The sequence below is a fragment of the Sturnus vulgaris genome, chromosome 3 (genome assembly GCF_052056855.1).
Source record: "Sturnus vulgaris isolate bStuVul1 chromosome 3, bStuVul1.hap1, whole genome shotgun sequence".
Taxonomy (NCBI): Eukaryota; Metazoa; Chordata; class Aves; order Passeriformes; family Sturnidae; genus Sturnus; species Sturnus vulgaris.
In genome coordinates this window covers 28,504,258-28,527,914 of record NC_142245.1, presented here as the reverse complement: position 1 = coordinate 28,527,914, position 23,657 = coordinate 28,504,258, and the positions used below count along the sequence as shown (strand labels likewise).

At 39.9% G+C, this 23,657-nt stretch overlaps 1 protein-coding gene across 10 annotated transcripts in view; it reads right to left on the bottom strand.

Annotated features, from left to right (window-relative positions):
- TTC7A (tetratricopeptide repeat domain 7A) overlaps positions 1-23,657 on the bottom strand; it is a 210,488-nt gene that overhangs the window by 82,110 nt on the left and 104,721 nt on the right. For all 10 annotated transcript variants that reach the window (XM_088162812.1, XM_088162811.1, XM_088162813.1 and 7 more), the window contains 4 exons: positions 20,741-20,858; positions 14,835-14,892; positions 11,346-11,418; positions 4,823-4,983 (listed from right to left, as the gene is read on the bottom strand). In XM_088162812.1, the coding sequence (XP_088018938.1) occupies positions 4,823-4,983; positions 11,346-11,418; positions 14,835-14,892; positions 20,741-20,858 (410 nt within the window). The remainder of the gene's footprint in view (positions 1-4,822; positions 4,984-11,345; positions 11,419-14,834; positions 14,893-20,740; positions 20,859-23,657) is intronic.

The window sequence follows — 23,657 nt, the reverse complement described above, 5'->3', positions numbered from 1 at the left end:
CAGTACTGCAGGACTGTACCAGTGCCCATAAAGATATGGCTCAAAGAAGGCATGAGTTTATTCTCAACACACAAGAAAGGGCTTGACAAGCAATGGAAAGAGAATTCAAACTGGAAATGACAGTTCAATCCTGCATTTTGAGACCCTGATTTACAGAGTTGGGGTTTTTTTGAGGCGAATGGAAGCACCTGGTAAATGACATTGCTTATATTCCACAGAATAGCTCTCCCCACAGTAAGCCTGCACCAGACTATGACAAATAAATCTTGCCAGACGATTACTTCACATGCCCTTAATGAAATTTATGTAGCAGTGATGAAATCAAGGACATTTTCTGTCAGTAAACCACTTCTAACCTAGAAGAGGACTTTATATTTTGAGGGCTGGCTGTAACAAAAAAAACCCACATTTCTGCCAAAACAACACCAACACCAAGACAAAATGCACAATTCCCCAAGCAGAATTTACTTCCATTTTTATAAACATTTTCCAAGATACACGTTTAATATTTATTGGCCTTCTGAGCCTTTTTTCACTACATTAACAGCAATTACTTTTGTGCTAGCTTTTTGTAGAACAAAAGCACCTGTATTTGACAGCTACATTGCTCCAAAACACCAACCCACCTGTTTCTTTTTGAGTCTTTATGTGTAGAACAGCAGTGCTTCCTAAAAGTTTTTGTTATTTCTCTTTGTAACTAGTTTACAGACTCTGAGAGCAACAGAATAGTGACTTATAGTCTAGAAAGAGAAGGAATATTAGCATCTGTTCATTTAAGAGAGCTACAACCCCTATGCAACATGCAGAACTGCCACAGAGACATAATCATTTAACAAAACATTCACCATCACACTGGGTAGCAATTAGATGACATGTTATGCCAGAGGATTGTATTGTTCTAACCTAATGGGGAGCCATCCAGGAAACAGGAAACTACCTGGTGGACAACAGAACAGCTTTGGATAAGCAGTCTGGGGCTAATAAGAATATCCATAAAATTGATATGCTCTTTCCAACTTTATGCTTGGTATAGACATTAATTTTTTTCCAATGCTGGAAGCTAACCAATTAGAGCTAAAAGATGACCAGAGGACAAAACAGTAGTCTGGAGAGTGGCTGAATTAGGAAGGCAAAGACACTTTCACAAATGCAAAACTGGAAGGAGGAAATATTACTAGCTGAAAATAAAGGAGTATGTTAGGCTCTGTGGTGGATTCTGCAGGCTGCTAGACCCATGGGACTTCTGCATGGAACATTGTGAGGTGGACACAGACTTTAAAAGGCAAAATTCTTTCTAAATTAACAATGAAGAAGATCACCTGGAGGGCAAAGGAGTGTTGACTAACATTATTTCTTCCCTGAGAGAAGCCTGCAGAGGTAATCACTGCCAGACTCAGGTAGAACACTAACCAAAGGCTGGCCTTTGAACTGGAAAAAAATTACACAAACCCATCTTCAGAAAGGCTTATGATTAGCATGACTGACCTGGAGGGGAGACACCTGATGCTAACAGGAGTCTTCTTACCCAAATGTGCTGAAGATAGTCCTTTCAAAAATATAAACCAAAGTGAGGTGTTAGTACTGCATTAATTTGCTTCTTTTAAAAGCATACCAGCATTGACAGGATGTAAAATCACTAAGTTTTATCCTGGGCAGTCTCACCCCACAGAGAGGTGTCAGCAATTTTTCAGATGACACCCTCCATGTAAAGGTTGCTATTTCTATCTTTTATAGTCATGGCAAGACAATGTATTTCTTCTGACTCACCCCATCTTGCAATATGTTCAGCATAGCTGGCTCTCATTCCTCTTTTATAAAGTCTTCCTCCATCATTGCTTGACAGTACAGTCAAGTGTTCAAATTCAGTCAGTCATTCACTGACTGTAATGTAATGGATTTGTTACTACATGCCACTCTTCAAGAAGTCATCTTCCTAAGTTCATTGTGTGCCTTTTGCATATCCAGCTCTTCAATTGCTCAATCCAAACCACTGCATCTCTCGCTGTATTCGGTGCCTGCATTTCACATCCCTCCTCCCTGAGCACCACATCAACCTCAGAAATGTGCAGTAAATGCTTAGACACATGAACAAGAGGCACTTTCAGAGATATTTAGGTCAGTATTATGAAGTTCATGCCAAAGAATGTTGTGTGTTAGCTGAGCATTGCGATATATTTTTTCCAATTGCTTCAGCCAACATGAACTACCCTGAAAACTCTCTTCTTTAAAATTTGTAATGAGAGGATTTAATATAAAACCAAAAAAGCAAGAACTAACTCATTTTAATTACATACAGAGACCAAGGAAACAGTATGAGATGGCTGTAGTTTGGGTCAGCTGAGTCCTTAATTTTTTACATCTTATGCTTTCTTTTATTTAGGATATACATCTAAGTAATGCTTCTGGGCTTTTTTTCTGCCATCTACAGAGCCCTAAGGTCCCTTAATGCAGCTTTCATCATCTTATCTCGATACATGCCATCAAACTATGCTTCCAAAAAGAGATGTCATTAGGAAGGAAGCCCTCAGGCACCACATTACACAGTTGCCTGGTTCATATAAATGTGAACTGGAAAAAATCAACCACTTTTAAATACAGCTTTAAAATCATGCAGTTGAACTTGCCTACACTATTTACATGAAACATCTTGAAGTCATTCCATACAGTAGTAAAATTAGCATTTTTCTATAAGGCAGTAGCAACTGGAGATACACAATAGTATCAAGTCTTTGTCCCTTCAAAGAGGTTTTACAAAGCAGTAAAGCCCTTCTAGCATAAACTGCACTAGAAAGCCTATAATGGTTTCAAATTTGGTACAAACTATAGATGTACTGTTATTCTTGCTTTTCCCTTCTTTATTGGATTCCCATTTCTTTTTTTCAGAAACACTTGTTTAATTCTATTTTTTTAAGGGTTCTTTTTTTTCTTGCCGTGCAACTCTGACATTCTTTTTCCATTCCTTCACTCACGAGTTACTTGCTGGCTGGTTAAGAGAAAGACCCACATGGAGACAGGGTAGTTACACAGCAGAGGCAAGAAGCCAGCCCCTACTCCTCCATCCATGTGTACCTGTGAATGAGTCTCACTGTCAGCCTTGTTATACATCCCTGTGCATGCAAGGAGCAAAGAGGGGCCCTTCCAAGGGCACACACTTTAGCAAGCTGTGTCTAGCAGCAAGCATGAACCTGGACCTTCACTACCAACACTAATTGTTCCTATCAAAAAACCCTATTCTGCTACTCCTTGACAAAGGTCTTTGTGCACATCAAAATTCACACTCACAGAAACATAAGAGATAATATTCTTCTCAGCTTTGGGGAAATCAGATTACCAGACAGCTCAAAGGAACCCACCCAGCAGTCCTCCAAGCTACTTTGCATACAATGTTTGCTATGTTTTGTCCTCCCCTAAAACGTAAATAATCAGTAACTGCTGGGGGAAAGATCCAGGACATGATGGACCAATTGGTCAATGGGACAAGGCAAACACTCCTCTCCTGACATAAACAACCTCTTCCTCTGTCTTGTGTATCTTTAGGTGTTTTTGCAGTCTTCAACAAACATCTGATCTCCGACTGTACAATGTGACCTTTGACTGTATGAGGATTTTTTACTATGTTTATTACTTTAAAGCCCTGAAATACAATTCAGCAGCCACTGGGCTATTTCCTGCTTCAGTTATACCTATGTTCACACTCTGAAAAGATGCTGGCATCATTTTAAGAGCATTCCCTTACCAATTTCCACTTCATTCTTAAATACGTGCATTGGCAGTCTTAGCTCTTCACATACACAAAGTAACTAACCTCAAAAACACAGGCAGCAAAGCTACTTTTAATAAGCTTGCAATAAAAACATTACATGCTGATAGAGCAACATAATTCTGAAAGATCCTAAAGCATTCAAGCTCACATTTAGACACCCTCAATCTTCCTTTGACCTGTTTAGACAGTATTCCACTCAGCTTCTGGACTAAACCTGTGGAGGCTGCTCCCTCTTGCTACTGAGAATGCAGGCTATCTAAAGACAATGATGCACAGGTTTAGAACACCATTTAAATACAGGCAATTCCAAATGAAAGTTGTTTTTCTGGCAATGCAATAGGATTTTCTGCAGTTTGGCTGAGAAACTCAGCTAGTATGAAATCACCAGAGAATATTACAGTAGCTTTAATTTTTGCACAGAACAGACAAATTCGTTGTTTTGAAAGGTCATGACAGTAAATTGCATGGAATTCAATTTACCTCCCTCAGATGGATGAAGGTCTGAGTCAAACATAGAACAGTGGAAAACTTTGGCTCCAAGAAGTCTGTGCTGATTCAAACCTACTCCTAGGCAGGGAAATCATCCTTCCTCTCAGCTATACATTATATCAGCTGTGATTTTCAAATATCTTTTCCCCAGCTGTCATATCACTGCAAATTGTGTCATAGATGAACGTCAAAACAATGGTCAATGCAAGAAGAATTTGGTTTTAACCAGGAAGTTGCCAAATATAAAATTATTTGTGATACAGATGCTGTCATAGTTGTCTCACGCTCATTCCTCCACATCTAAAGAAAAATACACAGAACTACAAGGAGATGTACAGGAAACAACACCATCAGCACAATACAGAAAGACAAATACTGGAAAAGAAAGCAAGCATAAGGATTACAGAAAGACTGTGAAGACAGAAAGTAAAAGAATACTCTCTCCAGGAGGAGAGTGACACACCTGTTACACGTGTGATTTCACAGGTTCCTTACGTATAACTGAGAACAACAGAGCTAGTGAGCAGTTCATTCCTGACTGGATGTATGGCACCAGGCAACAACTCTTACCTAAAGCTTTCTGGGTATTCAACAACAGCCATGTTGATAACATCCAGTGCATGCTGATAGTGCTTCTGAGCTGAAAAGAGGAGGGCCAGTAGATGAAGTGAATTCATGTCATCTTTGCACAGTTGCAGGGCTTCTTGAAGATGGTCTATAGCATCTGAAATCTAGAAGGAAATGGGGTGGAAATAACAAGAGAACACATCACTCTTTCAGTCCTACATTATACCTCAAAAATAAGAACAAATAGAGTAATTAGAAATTCTGAAGAAGTTCTACTTGGGCACCTTCTACTATCGAAACAGGCTGCCAAAATTAACAGACTGCACCGCTTGAAAAAAACCCACACATTCTAGAGAAAGAAGTCTGCAGCATTACTAAATCACTGCTTATAAACAAGAGCAGCAGACCTGATGCAATCAACCCCCTCATCCTTTGGCATGGTGATTCCATGCTGTAAAAAGATCCACCACAGAAGCCCAACTTTCACCTCCATTTTCTAGGATGGCTGGTTGGCTCTTCACCTGAGGGTGAACATTACACGTCTCTGCTGCATTTTGTCTCTCATAATGGCTGTACAAAGCCTTCCATGATTTGCATCAGGAACATAAAAAATAAGTTTGAATGTCCAAGGGTAAAAGAGCCAAGATTTAAAATGCTGTCAGAAAAAGAAATATGTTTGTAAGCAGTGATGTAAAGAGCAGTCCTGACAGTCAGAGCAGCATCATGTTATTAGAACCATGTCTCACTTGGCAGAAAAGTTAACATCTATAATGAATGCAAGTGTATCACATGCTCTTTGTGATCCAGCACACTATTTTAGGCTATCTGTTCAAAAGGGAACTTCTTAGCAGATTTTCTTTCGTTTGTTTACCAGTAAGTTTTATGTAGAGCATTTTCTTTAAGATTCTCTAGTGTCTGAAATTACTATTACATAAATTATTTCACTTCTGTGGCTCTGGAAGTCTGCAGACAACAAAGCATAAAAGTGTATAAATTTCTTTTCCTCATGTATGCTTCCTGCTCCTTCTCTTAATGGATGGAGTTCCTTCATTCCTACTATGAGAACTCCCCGCCTAGCAAAGCTTTACATTCTTCTACCCTGGCATACCAGTGTCAAATTCCCACCGCCTCCACAGACCTCTCACAAAAAACCAAGTAGCACATAACTAAGGAGAGCAACAAGTACACTGCCTGCAGCTATAATAGAGGTTGCTGATTATCCAGATCCCAGGTATGCAGGGAGCAGTGTATATTCTCTTCATAGGACAACTTCATCTTAATGTCCAAGTGACACTTCTCTCTTGCTGTGCAGACACGAGCCATGGTACTGAACTACTCTGTTACTGGTGACTCCACACAAGCCTGGAGATCAGTGTGACTGCTCCAGACCTAACTCCAAATTGGCATCTGGCCCACAGTGTCAAAACTGCTGAATGTTCTGGCTTGGATTCAGGCTGGGATATATGACTGAGTGCTCAACTTTAATGAATTACTGCTTGTCAGTGGAGCTACTTTAACCACACATGTTATTAAAGCCTTCTGCAAAGGTAAACAAGTTGGCTTAAATCACCCATGTTCCCTCAGCAGTTACTAAAACACATTTTCATACAATATAAAAATTCTAGTAATGACAACTAGGAGCCAGGATAAGACAGTCGTGGGTCCAGATCTGTCTGTCCACAAAGCTCATCAGTAGATATACCAGAGGTATTTAAATCTGACAACAAAACTGCTGTCAAGACTTCTTGCACTCAGGACTAAAAATCCCTTCTATTTCTTTCTGGTTTTCTGTCTCAGAGATGCACAAGTATTCATAAAGAAAAGACAAGTTTGGGGGAAGTTCATTAGAAGAAAAACAAAACCTGCAAACCAAACAACTGAGGGAGACCTGGAGCAACCTGTTCCAGATGATCCTGCTTTGAGCAAGGATTGAACTGGGTGATCTCTAAAGGTTCTCTTCAAACTATTCCATGATTAAGACTTGAGAAGGGGACCCTAATTTCCTAGTATGAATCAGACAAAGAATAACACTTGCAACTAATGCCTTTACTGAAGGACTTCAGAATTGTAGGGGTACTTGACCTTAGTCGCATGCAAATGTGCAAACTGAGACTTTGCTTTACATGTTGAAAGGGACTTAGGATCAAACTGCAGGTAGGTCCATACCCCTAACAGAGGCTGGTCATCCAAAAAGCTCTCTGACTGTTGCAATATATATGAAATAGAGAAGAAAAAAAGTGAACTGTGGCCACTCCTGTAAACCTGTTGGACAGGCAGCCACATACTGCTGAAAGATGTCATGTAAAGTAATTCTGCTCTGTAAGCATGGGGCCTGCAATGGTTACATCTCATTTCAGTGCTTCCCTCTAGTATCATCAGAGTCACAGGCAATGGCTGGTTTTGAAAATCAATCGTGCTTCCCTGACACCTAATTTATTAACTCGAGTCTAAAAAGACTCCTTAGTGCTGTAACGCCATTAGTAGCCTACACAGTAGCACTGCGTAATTAGAAATAGTGGACAAAAATAATATGAACTCCATGCCTTTACAGAAAGCATTATGTGAAACAACTACCTGCAACAGACCAGATGCAATGAAATACAAACTAAATTTCTAGATCAATAAAAACAAGGTATCTGGCAGCAGTCAAGACAAACTTCTTTTGAAGGTTGTATTTTTATTTAAGGAACTATATAATTTGAGAAAGATTGAAGCTGGCACCTTAGATGGCACCGTGAAATGTCAGGCCTTTATCAGAGGCAGGACACCAGTTTAAAATTCCCTACAAGTACTGTACTTTAAAATAATCTTGTTTTGCTAGACTGCAAATCTAAATAGGGCCTGCAATTAGAAGAAGTTACAGTTCCCTGATTTATCATTTTGTTAACAAATATACCACATGTTTTGCATAGCACACAGGTATCTTCACATCACACTGATTAGGAAGCAAAGATGCTGCAGCAGGCCAGAAATAGCATCTTGCAGCATTACCAAAATAATGCCACAAAATATGGATTGTTCAGGCTAACACTTATGTAAGCAGGATTTATTTCAATAATGCAATACGTCTCCTTAAAAACAATGCTAGTATGTCACAATTATAGGTATTAAAAGGAAAACAGAATGAGTGTTAAAAATACTTCCAAGCATTAGAATGAACTTGGATATTTAAAATGGTAAATGAAAAAGGAACTCTTGAGAGGAATTTTCAGGCCTTATAATTTCACATCAGTTGACAGTTATACTTAATTAACCATTACAACTACCCACTCCATCTCTTTTTATAGCATGGAAAGGAGAAAGCTTTACTGACTGGCAAGAGCTTCCATTGAAAAACAGACTTGCTACAGTCCACCAGAACCCCAGGAAAGCAGGGGTAGATACATCTATGGTTTATTACTTAGTTCTTCCTACAAGCCATTCTTGATCACCAGACCAATCTAGGATGTAGGCAGAAAAGCAGCATGTTGCTGTTCAGCAGAGGAAGCAGTTGCTGGTCTGGGAAAAAAAACAGACCAGAACTACCTACATCCAAGCAGTTACTGAAAGAAGCACCTCTTGAATGCCTCCTAAAACAGAGCTCCTCTCTTGGGGCAGAGAGCAGTCTCTCCTTCTTGAAACCAACATAAAAACTGGGCAAAACAGGTGAAATACTTTCTCTGGTCTCTTTACTGATGTTTAACATTCAGACACTTGGAAAGGAAGTAGGTGTTTTCTGGATAGTGCCCCTTGAAACCTGAGGTCTGCTGGAAGTCCACAGGAAACTGATGAGACTTACAGTGCTCAGCTGCTGACCCTTAGCCACCTTTCCCTTCCCATTTTCATGAAAAGAAAGGTCAGATCTGATCAAGTTTTAAAATGGCATGAAACCTACATATGGTGTTTTTACATATCCAATACTGACTTACATGGCAGTCAAGGTCACAAACACCACCACCCCCCAAAAAAACAGAATCAACACTTAAAATTAACAAGAGAGCTGTTGACTTTAGAGTCATTTCCATAGAAACTAGTCTGCTAAAAAACAAGGCAATGCATTAAAATCAGTGAGCTTTAAAATGTTCATTCTACCTTGTTTTTGCTGATCCAAGTGCTGTTACCACAGAAACAGGAGAAGCAGCAGAACCAGCCACTGGGAGTTGGGAGCTACAAGTCTCATTTGTCACTCGGCTCGGCCAGCTGCCAGCCAGGCACTGCAGGTGGAGATATCCACTGCAGCAGGTACAGACCTTGGCCTCTGGCACTTCAACTCAGGGGAGAACCAGGCTGAGAGACTCTCCTTAGAGAACAGGTTAATCTACACTGTGTTTGGCTGAAAAATCCATTACAACACTCTGGGGCTGATGTAGACCCTCCAAGTCTTCTCAGTGATTCCAGTGGTCTTTTAAGACACACGCACACACAAAGCTCACCATCATCCTTTTTTATCTTGGTTGCTGGTGGTTTCAAATGCCAACCCTGTATGAACCTTTTATAACCATTCCTCCTCTTGTCACATCCCCATCTCATGTCAGAGGGATGCTTATGTTTTTCCATTTCTCCTTTGCCTTGCCCAGTGGTGACAGAGACAAGTGCTATTGGAAATATTTTACAGCCTTCCAAGGAAGAGGAATTGCTCCAGCTTTGCTTGGCACTCTACTGGTCAGCTGCCTCTCTTGCTTTGTTCCATGAAACCACTCTCTTATCTATGCAAGTTGATACCTGTATTTTTCAATGCTGGGTACAGTTACCTCATTTATTGACTCTGCCTATGGAAACAAAAAGGTCTATTTGTTGAGAAAAATATTCAGGTATTATATTATAACCTACTATGTAGAAAAGGCCTGATTTATTGGCATTATAGCATTAGCTGATGAAAGCCCTAACTGTGATGTTCAATAGTTAATGCAATCTATCAAAAAAGGTATCATTTATCTTTCAGTTAATCAGAAAGAGAATATATTAGATACTTTAAATAATTAAGGATATTAAAAATGCATTACCAAATGTTTATCATTAAGTAAACTGGCAAAAGAAGAGTAGGATATTTTACAGCAGTCTAAAAATAAAGATGTCTCAGGTATCTCCTCTCTGTCCAAGCATGTGTTAAAGATATCTCACTTGATGGGAGAAGAGCAGGAGCACCATCACAGGGGTCAGGCTGACACTACATAATACACTGAGATCATACAGCTGTGGGAGCAGAGGCGACTGGCACAACATCAAGGATGAAAACACACAGGTGAACTAGACAAAAGAGGAAAGTGAACACGGGGACAGGAGACTGAATGGAAAGAACAGGAGGGAAGGGAAATGAAGCAACAAGAGAGATGAAACAACACTGCAAAGACAGGCTACAACCAGAGAAAAAGAAAGGGTAATGACTAAAAATGCCAGTAACAGTGAAATAAAAAAAAAACCAATGGCCACAAAAATCTTAATTCTATTTTTCAGGATAGCAGCTGAAAAGCTGCAATGCTTTTACTCATGGCAAGCAGAAGAGGCAGCATATCAGACAATCTCCCTGTGAGGCAAAAGCTGTGAGAGAAAAGAGTAGCTGGGTGTTTTTTAATGAAAGACCCTGAGCAAACTGCATCATAAAGCAGCCAGTAGGCAGATGAGAAAGTTAAATAAGCCATTTTAATTATCCTTTCTTATTGCAGGCTCACAGCACACTGTTCTCATTATGAAAGGGTTACAAAAGTGACATTATCAAGAGGGTGCTCTCTTGGAACAATTAGTTTAACCTAATGAACACACAGCTCCCCTAATTAGCTCAGGAAAGTAAGAAATACCCAACTGTTCAACTCCACAGTGTAGACTAAGGAGAGAAAACTGCAGCAAGCAGAAGGCCTGCCAAAGAAAGAAACAATAATGAAATTTCAAATCTAGCTAGAGAGGTATTTAAAAAACAGAAGACTTCAGCCTTTAAACAGAAAGGACAGAGAAATAAAACACCCCCATTTTAAGAAAAAGGGGCAGAAAAATAAAGCACAGCCCAAATGGTTGGGTTTTTTTTTTCCTGAAAGGCAGCACAGAGCATTTTCCGATCAGCTTCATTTTTATGAGTTAACACCTGCAGCAGCATTCAAATGCCAACTAATCCCACTCGCTGCAGAGCTCCAGCACGCGTCAAAGCCTAACGTCAAACGTGCCCAAGTATGGAATGAAGCGATCCCAGCGCGGGGAGCGCGAGCTGGCACCCTGCGGAATGGGGCAGTAACGGGAGAGCCTCTGGAGCAGGACAGCGTGATACCCAGGGAACAGGAATAAACACACCTCGCTCATCCCACACACACAAGGTGGCTCCAAGGCTGCTCAGGAGTTACAGCTGAACACATTCCCTAGAGAAGGCCATTCCATGTGCTACAGAATGACTATTTTTAGAATAAGAATTAAAAAATATTTTAGATAAACATATTCTGACTGCTTGTTACCGGTTACAATGCAGGAAGGAAGGGACCCTGTTTAGCAAGCCTGCGTCTTGTTCAACTGGACTGCCCTTCCACCCTCCCATGACTCAGTGATCTCCAAATATTTCACATACCTGCCTGACAAGAGCCAGCTGCAGTGACAGGTAGAGGATGATCTGGTGATCTTCAGGGGCCAGGTCACGTGCTCTTCAAGGACGACCACACAACACAAAAAGAAAAGTGACTGTTAGATTGCACTTTACACAACTCCTTCACCATGAGTCACCTAAGCACAGAACAAAACCCAGTCTTCCCCCACAGAAAACTAGCCCAGTAACAGGGGAGCACACTGGAACTAGACAAAAAGCAGAACACTGCTGGCCTGTCTAAGCCAGAATCCCAGGAAAAAGTATGAGAAACACAGCTGCCAGGATGTTATACAACTTACACGCTCCTTTATTAAATGCCACTTAATATTATGGACCTTGGATAACTAATATGGAAAAAGTACCTATGAGTTCATAACAAACCCATCAAATCATTATTTTAAGTAATTCAGGTGATGAACATAGTTGTCTAACTTGTTCCTATACTGCCACTTTGAAACATTAAGAGAGGGTTAGGTTAGCACTGAAAAAGTAGCCACTATGAGCATGTAGAGGACTGAAAGATCAGAAGCCTGTGACACAAGCTGGTGCTCAAACACACAAAACATTCTCCACCCTGCAGCTTCTAGTTTAATTTTTGACAGCAGACTCCTAATTTGGAAAGGGAAGATGCTGAGGGAGGAATGATTTGATGACAGAAGCTGCTCCTGGACCAAAACCAAGGCCCTTACTTCTCAAGCTTGGATTCATAGGTACTACCTTCCAGTCCACAGCAGGCAGTGGGCACTACACTGAAGTGAAGCCTTGGCTAGAGAAAGCTGCAGTGTCTCCAGAACCAGATGTGCAGGCTCTTAAAGTCTTGTACAAGGCAGGGAACAGGGATGGACAACCCGGGCAGAACTATCCCCTCTCAGACTATGCTAGGCATGAGACTGCAGTCTGAATTTGCTAGCCTGTGCAGAAGCCATTAACCAAGGCAATGATGGGACAGTGTCTTGGGGAACCTAGCCTAGGAGGAAGAGTGGGGCAGCAGCTCATGCCACCTGGCAGCCCATTCCAAGAACCAGTGGATTCTCCCCTGGTGACTCACAGAGCTCACTCACAGCTCTTCAGCACAGGGAAGTCATTTCACATGGGAGAAATGGGGAAGAGGAAGGTCCCTCATAGCCAATTAACACTCCTGACCTCTTTCTGGGCTTTGTTCCAGGACACCAGGGAAACCTGCACCTGCATTGCCAGGCTCAAAGTGAGCACAATTAATGTCCTTATGAGGGAGAAACGACAGGCTGACAACACTGGTGGTTAAAATCCATGCCAAAACTATTGATTTGCTATTAATAAATAAGTAACAATAAAAGAATTACTTTAGGAAACAAACCACACACCATTTTAATGGCAGCCACTTTTCAAATGCCAGCTTGGCCTGTGAGCAAGAAGATTTTGAAGCTGATTTTTATAACTAATGGCTCTAGAACAAATTAATTTAGTGTGGACTGAATATGTCCTGTAACTGTGTAAGTCAAGGTGGCACACAAGCGTTCTGAAACAATGCCAAAGGCACCAAGGTGCAATTAGCACAGACAAGTCACTAATTTCTCCTTCCACTTCAAAAAACACAAAAGAACTCCCAAACCCAAATAGCCACAACCCCACCAGACAAAAAAATAAAAAAACCACAACAACAAAAAAAAAACAAACTCTAAGCCCCCCAAAAATTGCAACAAACAACAAAACTCCACAATACAGAACCCAGCTTTGCCCTCAGGTGTTAGACAGGGTGAGCCACCTCTTTATGAAGTGTCTCTTGTGAAACCTTCAGCAGCTTCTCCAGCAATAAATAACAGGGGAAAGTTCACAAGAGTATAGCAGATGAGATTAATGGTGCTTTTGTAAAGAAACAAAGGATCGTTACTTTCCTGCTCATTTTCCTCAGAAGGGATTAAAACAGTTCGTGCAATCTTCTAATTGAAAAGGCCCCTTAATAAGATGACTATAGGCCAAACCACAGCCTGACAGATCATATATGTTCTTCAAAAAGAGGTAAAACACGAGGAAGGTAAAAAAAGGACAGAAATCAAACATAGGCATTTAGAAAAACACTAGTAATCACCTCACATTCCTGTCACATTCCTGTTGGCTGAAGTTTGAGTAACTCATGTTTGTCTAGAAGATTGTCTGCCTCCTAGGCAGAGTTAAGAGACCATGAAAACAAGTCACAGCCAATGGGAATGGTCAAAGGGTAAAAAACCAGAAACTTTAAAACCAGTGCAGCATCACAGTTCCTTAAAATTGGTCAGCCAGTTCAGCAGTTGATGTGTGACACTGGATTCCACAAACCAGTGTGACTTAAAAGTACACTCCTGATCCAAACAGTGAATGAATAAATGGCTTTTAAAAGTTTTCTCTCTCAGATCTCCATAAGGTAAATATCCAGAATTCTATCTGTGGTTTCAGTTCTTGCACTCACTATAAAATCAGTAAGACAAACGTGTTTGGCTCCTTCTTGGTCAGCATCATCAAAACAGCTAAGATCCTTTAACATTGCTCAAATTGCTAAACCTGTACTTCAGGATACCAGAGATCTCAAATTTTCTTCAATTATGTAATTATGATCACAACAAACTCAGAACTAAATACTTCAGCCCAAGACTTAGACCACATAAGCTTCCATTTAGTCGCTATCTGTAGTCTGTAGGCATCTACATTTATAGCAGGTTGTAAACTGTGAATGTAATTGTATAAATGTAAATAACTGCCTAAACACCACCCAGTGTATTTTGGGTGGTATAATCTAATGATAACAGGGTAAGGAAGCTCACACCTTACCTCTCTACCCCGCAGAATGGACAAAAAAGGGCTTTAAATTACACAGTTGTACTTGAGGTCTCAAGTGTAGTTGCACAAGAGTGTAATTTGCAGTTGCTTCCAGGATGGAGCCATTGTTATCAGTTTTCCCCAAAAATACAGGGATGAAGGAGAGGTGAGTGGTGCCTGCTTTGTACTGCTAGCTCTGGAGCCTCCTCTTCCAACAACAGCTCAGCAAACACTCATTGGGACAGCGATTGTCCTCTCCCCTAGATGCACTGGTGCCAGGTCACCCCATAGCTGCCTACACCCCGGTGGTGAAGGTACTTTCCCACCATGACGGAAATAGGATTTTAAGCCTGCTTCACACAGGAATTGAGACAAAATTAGCTTTCCACGTTTGCCAGCTGGCATCATGTGAGGAAGCTGCATCTCTCAGCACTGTAGATCTCATTGCTGCTAATTTGGGGCTAAGGTTTTTTTCTGTAAGGTGGCAGAACAGTACTCTTACCTTGGATATTCAATCAAATAATCACTGCATTTAGCCATCACAAAAATGGTTTTGACATACTACTGCTGAAATCTAATGAACTGTTTTCAAACTTTCCAGCAAGGAAGCTTTACGCAGAAGAAAAAGAAGCATAAAAGAAAAACTTTTCTGAATTCATGCAAAAAATACACAATGCAAGTACCTGTAAAATTCCTACTCACCTCTCCAAAGACTGAAGTGCTTTCTTGTTTAATTCATCCTGAGTGCTCTTTAGAGTAGCTGTAGGACAAGATACAATGCCATTTAAGAGTTAATTCCATGTTTCAGATTAAATAAATAAATGTATAGAGTATTTCAAACTGGGAGTGTAAACAGTGTGTAAATCTGTGTGTTTGTGTGTGTGCTCATTTTGACATGAATTCTCAAATTCATTTTTATTAGAGATTATTTTAAGTCCTTTGTTTGAAGTACTGAAGCATTTTTTATTTACATATGCCACTGAAGAGGGCTGGGAGAAGGGGCCAAACACTAACTAGATGCCAAGAAGGTAACAGGCCCTCAACCAGGCTGCTGCAAATGCTAAAAGCAGTAACCTGCAGCACATTCTGACTCAGACCACCCCCACCACCATCTTCATGTAGGAGGGTGCTGCAGGTTGAACAGGGAACACCAGCAGCCAAACCTTCAGCTCTGTGACAAAACACCACCATCTTTGAGAACACAACAGACTTTTAGGTTACTTCAGATGTGGCATTAGCCACTAATGCCCTTCTTCCATGCCTCTAATTGATTAATGGATCCTGCCCAGTACAAATCAATGTATAAATTAATTCCTACCTAAAACCAGAAAAGGAAGAGTCAAGCTCTTGCTATACATGGGTATCATAACATATCATCAAGATCAACAGGAACAGAGGAAGAACTTAAAGGAATATGGCTTCCTCAGATCCAAAATATCTGGAAACCTAGTGATGGTTTTTAGAAATGCATTGGCTGTCTTCTTCTGGTTCACAGGTTTTCAGATTTTGCATAGCAGTTGTTTCTTGTTCTGCCTGTCCTGAATTGAGAGCTATTGATCAACAGCATAAGGAAGTGATGAGTAGTTAATCCATCAGCAAACATCACTAGTTTGATACATCAAGTCGGTGTATGCTCCAAAATATGAAGTTACTAAGTAGTATATAATAATGCAAGAATCCCAGTGAAATTCAAGTATTCTCAAAAGCTATTAAGAAGAAAGAGATGTGTTCTTCTGCAAGACCTGCAAAGGTAACCAGTCGCTTTGGATTCTGCAATGTGTCAGTGAGTGAAATTTTTAAGTCAATTACTTGCTGCAGTAGCCATAGTGATCAGACCTTTTTTATTCCTACATCTTCCAACAGTTCTTCAAAACACCAGGTTCATTTTGGAGCAACAACAATCTTCAGGATTTCCTAATCATAAAGATCAGAACCTGCTTAGGCCACAAAACCTACTCTTTGTATTAAAAACTGATCCAAAAATTTGTATTTTAAATAATAAATTTAAAGACATGGATTTTGATGTAAAATGCAGCATCTATTAAAAACACATCACTCTCAGCAGCCTTAAATCAGGCTGCAAAATACTGGATAAAGGTAAAAAAGGAAGAAAATTTGGAAAAAATTTTGAAGAACCAAGATTGAGGTAAACAAAAATGCTTGAGGAGACATTGGAAAGGAACTGATCATACCTATAAACATCCGTACAGAAAAAAACCTGACATTCTGTTTCTCATGGAAACTACGATTCTTTATTTAAGTTACAGAGCAGTTCTGAAGATGTCACACAGTAAGAATGACTGGAAGAAATGTTACCATTTGTCCCCCAAATTAAATACCAAATGGAAAAGCTAGAACTTCTAGCTTCCACCTGTGAAGACACTTGACTAATGTTCAGCTTGTTATTCAGAAACAACACAAAATACATTGTGGAAATGAAGTGATTACAACTAGTCAGCCTTGCCTCTGCATTACTGGGAAACAGCATGTGACTCCCACCTCCCACAATACAGACTGCATCTTTAGCTACCACAAAGTTGGAAATCTGGTTGTCCATCTCTAGCTTTGTGTCTGACTGGGATGAACACATTGAAACTTGTGCTTGACAACAATGGGTACTGATGCTGCAGGTTAACTATGCTATTTACAGGGCCTTTACAGCTAAAGGAGATAAATTACAGGAAAAAAAAATCCCAACAATGAAAAGGGATTTGGGGAGAGATGCATAAAAAGCAGCTTGGCCATCAGGTCAAGGGAGGTGATCTGCTCTGCTATCATGAGACCCCCACCTGGAATGCTGTACGCAGCTCTGGCATCCACAATGTAAGATGCCCAAAAGATGTCGCTGATGCCCTACCCCTGAATTGTTCAAAGAAATTGGCAACCCACTTGTATCACTGAAAAGCTCTCATTTCAGACAAAGAAAAGTTTGCACTAAGGAAACAGAACCTGGTGGGTCTGATTAAACTTTTAAAATTTGTGCTCCATTCTCCCAGGTTGATGGCACCAAAGAATTCTTCAGTCCCTACCCAACTTCCTGCAAACGTGGCTGCTGCAGTTCCATCAACTAAAACAAAATATTTCTTACATTTAAGTAAGATGCAAAAGCAGTCTGACCAATGGGAGAGTGGCACAGGGGGGTTTCTGAAACCACTAAGACACAGTACTTTTTCAAATGCCACTTGAGCAACCCAAGATTTATTTTCTGAAGCAGTCTAGGTTTTCAAAGGAGCTACAGCCTTACTAAAATTCAAGAGGTTCTTCAGCAATATTTTGGTACCTAAATACAAAGCTCTGGAATCACATTTGACAACAAAGGAGGACAAATTTTGTCTCAGTAAAAGTAGTTAGAGCACAGCAGGAATAGTGAATGCATGGAATGAAACACAGTGCCTAAGATCAGAATCAACACTATAAACATGGGGACAGGAATCTAGTTCTAATATTGTCCTGTGGATTGAGCACCCATTAGCAGCTGAAGCACAGTCAGGTCTATTTATGTAATACATTTGTTTCGTGGGAAAGAATTCAGTTTGTAATGTGCAAAACTGTTCCTTTATGTGAATCACAATGTAAGAAGTGGGGATGACAGATAAATGGACTTCATAAGTACATTTCTGATCCAAACAGAAACACTGACATGCATGTATCCCTTTTGCAAATATTACTGCGTTTCAGAAACTATTCCCTTGTATTAAAACAGCTAATATGGCACAACGTACAGTTTTAGCACCCAGAATTATAATTAAGGATTGCATGCACTGTTCTTTCCAAAAGCAAAGTTTGTTGACTAATAATTTATTCACTTCTTAGTGAACAAATTTGTGGAGGGCTTAACATTAACCAGTGCTGTCAGTACACTGTAAAATCCACAAGGACTGATAGAATGAGTTTCTAATTCAGTCCCTGATCCATGGCCTTCTACCAAAATTCTAAATGAAAACAGAGATACAGCACACTCATCTCTGAAAAAAGAACGAGAAACTGTTAAATCTACAAAGATTTCACAATTTGTGAGGTGGTGATGTGAGGTAAGAAGAGCACTTGTATTTCACAATACATTTTCAACCTAGTTTTTCCTCTTTAGCCTTTGTTAAATTAATCTCACCTTTCCCTGTCTTCAGTGAATTCTTCACCAGACCTAAGGGAGGAAAAGTTGACAATACAGCTTATGTCAAAACTGGAACTATGAGAGGAGGAAGAATGGTTTGCTGTTGACATGGACCCATTGTAAACTGATCTGCAGAAAATGGACATAAACTATGAACAGGAGGCTTGAGCTTCTGAGGCAAAAGTGTCAGTGACTTCCTCTAAGAACACACCTTTCAGCTACTTCAATGAGACTTATTTCAAGAAACATGCAATTAAATATTAAGAATAAGGAAGCTATCCAGCATAAGTTTCAGGAAGTCCTACTTCCTACAGGAGCTTTTTGCAAATCACAAAGAAAATGCTTTCATACAACGCCTTTGTCACACAGGAAGAGAAATAATTACTAAAAGGTTATATTAAATAAGAAAGCCTAACTTGGATGGAGGGCTGTAAGCTTTAGAAAGCCATTGGTCAAATGTCTCTGAAACACTCAGCTACCATTGAAAATACTGATTGACTGAAAGTCATCGCAACTAGAAAGTTACAGGAATCTCACATATACACACACATAGATGTTTGACTTGTCTGCATATGTCAGTAAGAACTGGTATAAATACAATGATAAACAAGATTGACAACATGAGGCAGGATTACATCACAGAACTGCTGTCTTTCAGCATGTTCTAGCTTTGCTTCCTCACTGTCATACACTATTTTTTAACAATGCTAATGAAAAATGTCTTGCTAGTGCAAAGTTGACATTTTCCAGTAAAACACAGTTCCATATTCATGACCATCATACGTATGCTTTTGAAGGACTTAATCCATTTGATTAAAACATAATCTGCAAGATTGAAATATACTCTATTTCCCTCAAATAACTCGTCCTTTTGCCTTAAAGGCTAGAGATATGATGAGAAGGCAGATATATTCCACTGTTTCAAAACACGAATCAGAGGCTAATCTAAAAATAATCCAAGGCAGTTGTTGTGAAGACTGTTTGTTTTGCATTAATAAGAACACAATATTGAACTAATATCTCGAAAACTCAGATTTCCAGAAAAAGAGATTCCAACTCACATTTTGCTGCACCAAAATATTTTTAGAGCCAGAGTACAGCACATGCCTCTTCAACTCCATTCTTTAGAAACTACCTTCTTTTCATACTTAAATTTACAAAGAGATTGTAAGGGGCTAACATAGAAAACCTATCTCTGAAAATAGTCTCTGGGATCTTGTATACCTTTAGAACAGTTTAAACAATGTCTAGGCAAAATGCCTTAAAAACTAGGCTGTTAAGCAGAACTCTACTTCTAGTGGACTTAAAATATATATAAAAGACGAAGTTCAGGCTACAAAGGACATACTTTTTGACATGAAGTTTCTAGGGAGAACTCTGAGGCAGAGAAATGGAGAACTGGAGAGAGCTGCAGTACCTGTTAGCCTCCATGATGAAAAGCAGCTCTCAGAACAGCTGATCAGATATGTCTGGCTGAAAAACTACACCAACTTGTGCTACAGAGAAGCACTAGAACACTTTCTCATACACATGCCTTGCAAAATTTTGGTGCAAGTTGCAAGGTCTGCATATTCCATGATAACATAAGAGTAATTTTAGCTTTGATTCAGGCTTCTTTGCTGGCAGAAGTTGGTGTGTTTCTATAGAATCTATCCGACAGAAAAGCCATTGCTTGCATGAAGGCAGGACTGCCAAAATGATTAGGAAACACACCAGCTCACCCATTATTCAAAGAAGGTGTGTGGGAAGGTATTAGAAGTCTTCTACCTTTGTTAGGAGTCTCAGAATAAATGAAGTCTGTTCCCACCTGTGAGCTTGATGAAGGTCAGAGCAAGAACTCTCCCGAACACCTCAAGCCCTTCTGACTACAAAGCACCAGATCTGCAGGAGCCCCTTGTCCACTCATTCAAGATCCAAATAAGCAGCATTAAAACAAAATTCTTCTTACATGCAGTGCTCTGTTTGTAGTCAACATCCACATGTACCAGTGAGGTAGGTATTTTTATCTTGTTTACTTCTAAGTAAAAGAAACAACATCACAGAGAGGTTGAATCTCTGTGGGGAATCAGTATCACACCAGGAAGTGAATTAAGGCATTTCTGATTCCAGTTCTTGGATTCTATTTCTTTATGATTTATGAGTGGGTGACAAAAACATGATAATAGATGGAAAGTTTGACTTTTTGTTGTGTAAATTAAGTGAAAAAAAATCTATTACAAATATTCAACTATAGCACACCAAGTATTGTCAGCTACACTCAGGTTATTACCCTTTAAGTAATGACCTGCATTTCTTCTTTTACCTAAAAACGTCACTTCTATTACCACAGAAGACAGTTCTCTGAGCAAGTGAACAGTGCCCATTTATCTTGTGAGCTGATTGTTTTTCATGTCTAGTCAGCACTGAGAGCAGATTTTCTAATAAATTCCCACTGCTTGCACTGAAGACTTTGAACAAATGCTCTCCATATAACACACTTGACAAACAAGTAACTCACCATCAGTAGCTTGAAGGCTGTATGTCAGGCCCAGTGCCAGGTAACCCTTTGCTAGGGACTCTCCAGCATCCTCTCCCAGGTCTATCACCATTTTAGCAAAGTGTTCTCCTTCTTCCAGCTGCAAAAGAGGTAGGTTGAGATTTCAGGCATTTCCTCTCTGCTCCAATAAAATTTACCATTAAGCTTACCTGTAAGTGATCTGAAAGCCATTCAAACAAGGGCTTTCAAGTGAACACTCATAAAAAAGGAGAATGTAGAAGGTCAGTTTAGCAGACCTTGTTGTACATGCGCAATTTTGAGAAAAGTTTGGGTTTTGCACCCCAAACTCTTTCCAGACGTTTAAGATTAATCAAGGACACTATCTTATTTTATAGCTCTCTTCAGGCACTCTTCAATCATGCAGGCTTAAATGCAAATGCTGGATCAGCTGGACTACTTATATGCTATCCTAGTAGGGCACTGAAAGGTCTAACAGGTTTCTTGGCAGCTCTTGCTGCACTAGCCACTTTCTGCATCTTTTGCAAAGACAATTTCCTTGAAAATGCATTTTATATTATAGATAGTAACTGGAGGAGAGAACAGACACAATCTCTCAGGATTAGCCTCCAAAATGATGAAATATGTAAGCTGGTCTCTTCTACTACATCATAGACTGCTCCTCACAACCTTCCTTTCAACACATACCTATTAGCATCTGTAAAACCTGAGTTAATGGTAGTTTTAAACAAAAAACTAAATATTTTATTACAGAATGGAGTGTTTCTCATTTCTAACTTTAAACTCTCAAAAACATCCCTCACCTGGTTTTAAGTAGAAAAGACTAAGACCTGTACACTGTATATATCTTGAAAGGTGTAGGTTGGCAAAAATTTTAAGTAATGCCTGAAAGATAGAGCCTACAGGAAGATCTCATTTCTGTACACAACAGTATGCAGATCCTGTTACCCATAATCAGAGTCATTCCTAATCAAGAAGCAGACACCATTACACTATCTGACAAATCTGCTTTCTGGAAACTTCTATTACATCACAACTGACTTTATGAGATGAGGTTGCTTAATTTTTATAAAGTACTTTTTTTGTTTGAAATCCAGCTAGTTTAGACAAGTACTATGGACGTGTGCCCTCTTAACACTCAGCTTTGTCAGACTTCAGCACCTCCTGGCCCCTTAATATCTAAAATAACTCACCCATAATAATCTGGAATTAAAATGCACCATCAGACAAGAAATTTGCCTTCTGCAGTGATCTGCTAACACACTACCTATGAACAGAATCGACTTGATGTAGCATCCTGTCAATGAGCCTCCTAGTCACATCACTTGAAATCATTCAGGTGACAACATTAAGAAATGACTTCATAAACAAACAACCTGGGATTTATTAGATGATATCAAACATAAGAAAAAATTTAACTTTTAATGTAAGCCTGAAGAAAGGCTGAAAAGTGCAAGTGAAGAAGCAAATCTCCACTGCTTGGATTTCTTCCTCACTGCTACAACTCCCTGAGGCACAGAATTTGAACCAGATGTCCCCAAATTCCCAAACTTCAGATCAGTCAGTCCAATTACCAACACATATGTTATCATCAAACTCTTTTCTGAAAACACTATGAAAGCATTAGTGTTGCTCAATGCCCTGCCAGCTGCGGTTGTGGAAGCCACTAACTGACACAGGAACACCTCCTGTGGAATACTTGGACTTGCCAGCTGAACTGCAAGGCCTGTCCTTGAGGGTATAATCCAAAGCCTACCAAACCCACTGGAAATAGTCCCACCTACTTCAGTGATGTTCAGATAACACCCCTAAACTCTCATCATATCAGGAAGAGTGAGATTTGTTTCAGGAGATTTCTTAAACTGTCAGTGGTTCCTACCAACTTCTTTGCCACATAGTGAAATGTGTTCTGGACCAGAGCTTAGGACAATGGAAGAAGTGGCCCATGACTTGCCACATTGAAAAAAACCCCAAAAACCAGAACCCACGAATGAACAACAAAAAAACCCCCTATACAACTAGAAATGAATTCTTCATCTCTCAGAAACTTTTATGTAAGACACAAAACCTCTGCAGCCTGAAAATTCATTATGCACCTCTCTGCCACCATAAACAGCTATATTCCCATTCCCTTTCTTCATTGTTTCTCCTCTTCTCCCAACACACACTTTCATCCAAGAAGTCTCCACCAGATGAAGAAAAGAGCTATACAAGGAATTCTAATGACTAGTGAACATGAGTAGGGGTGGGTAGAGTGTATGGAAAAAAGATTAAATGAAAAGTTAGTAGCTGAAATGAAGAGATGTAAAATTGGAGAGATTTTGCTCCACTGTTTCTCTGAATGGTCACCTGATGGTAATTCCAGTCTCTGACTGGAAATACCTATACTGCATTAATCAGCAGTGCACCATTCAGCCTTCCTGCCTGCCAGTTACCCAGGGCCACCTGTCAGTATCAGATTAATCTAATGAATGAATAATTAAAACCATAACTTTTCAGAGTGGCTGAAACAGCACTTCTAGCACATTCTTGTAAACATTTATTCATACTAAGCACTAATGGCACTTTGACCAGCCACAAAGATTCTTATGAATGCAAACTTGGGTTAGCAGAAGTCTGCTTTGAAAATAAGCGGCCTCACAAACTCCAGCACAGCTGGTTGTGTTTATGAGAACATTTACTTTTCTCTTTCTTACAGCACTCAGACACTTCCTCTGCCAGCCCTGCTGTGGCAGCCATCTGCCCCCTCTTCTCCCATTCTCCTACTCTTCAGTCATTCTGGACAAGTGTGAAAAGCCAAGCCTTTCACTCACATCACCCACTGTGAGGTTTCAAGTCTCCCGTGGATCAGTCCTGCAGATGGCCTAGTCAACTGTGAATCTGGAAAGTACTACCTCAAACAGGAATAACCCCCTCAGGA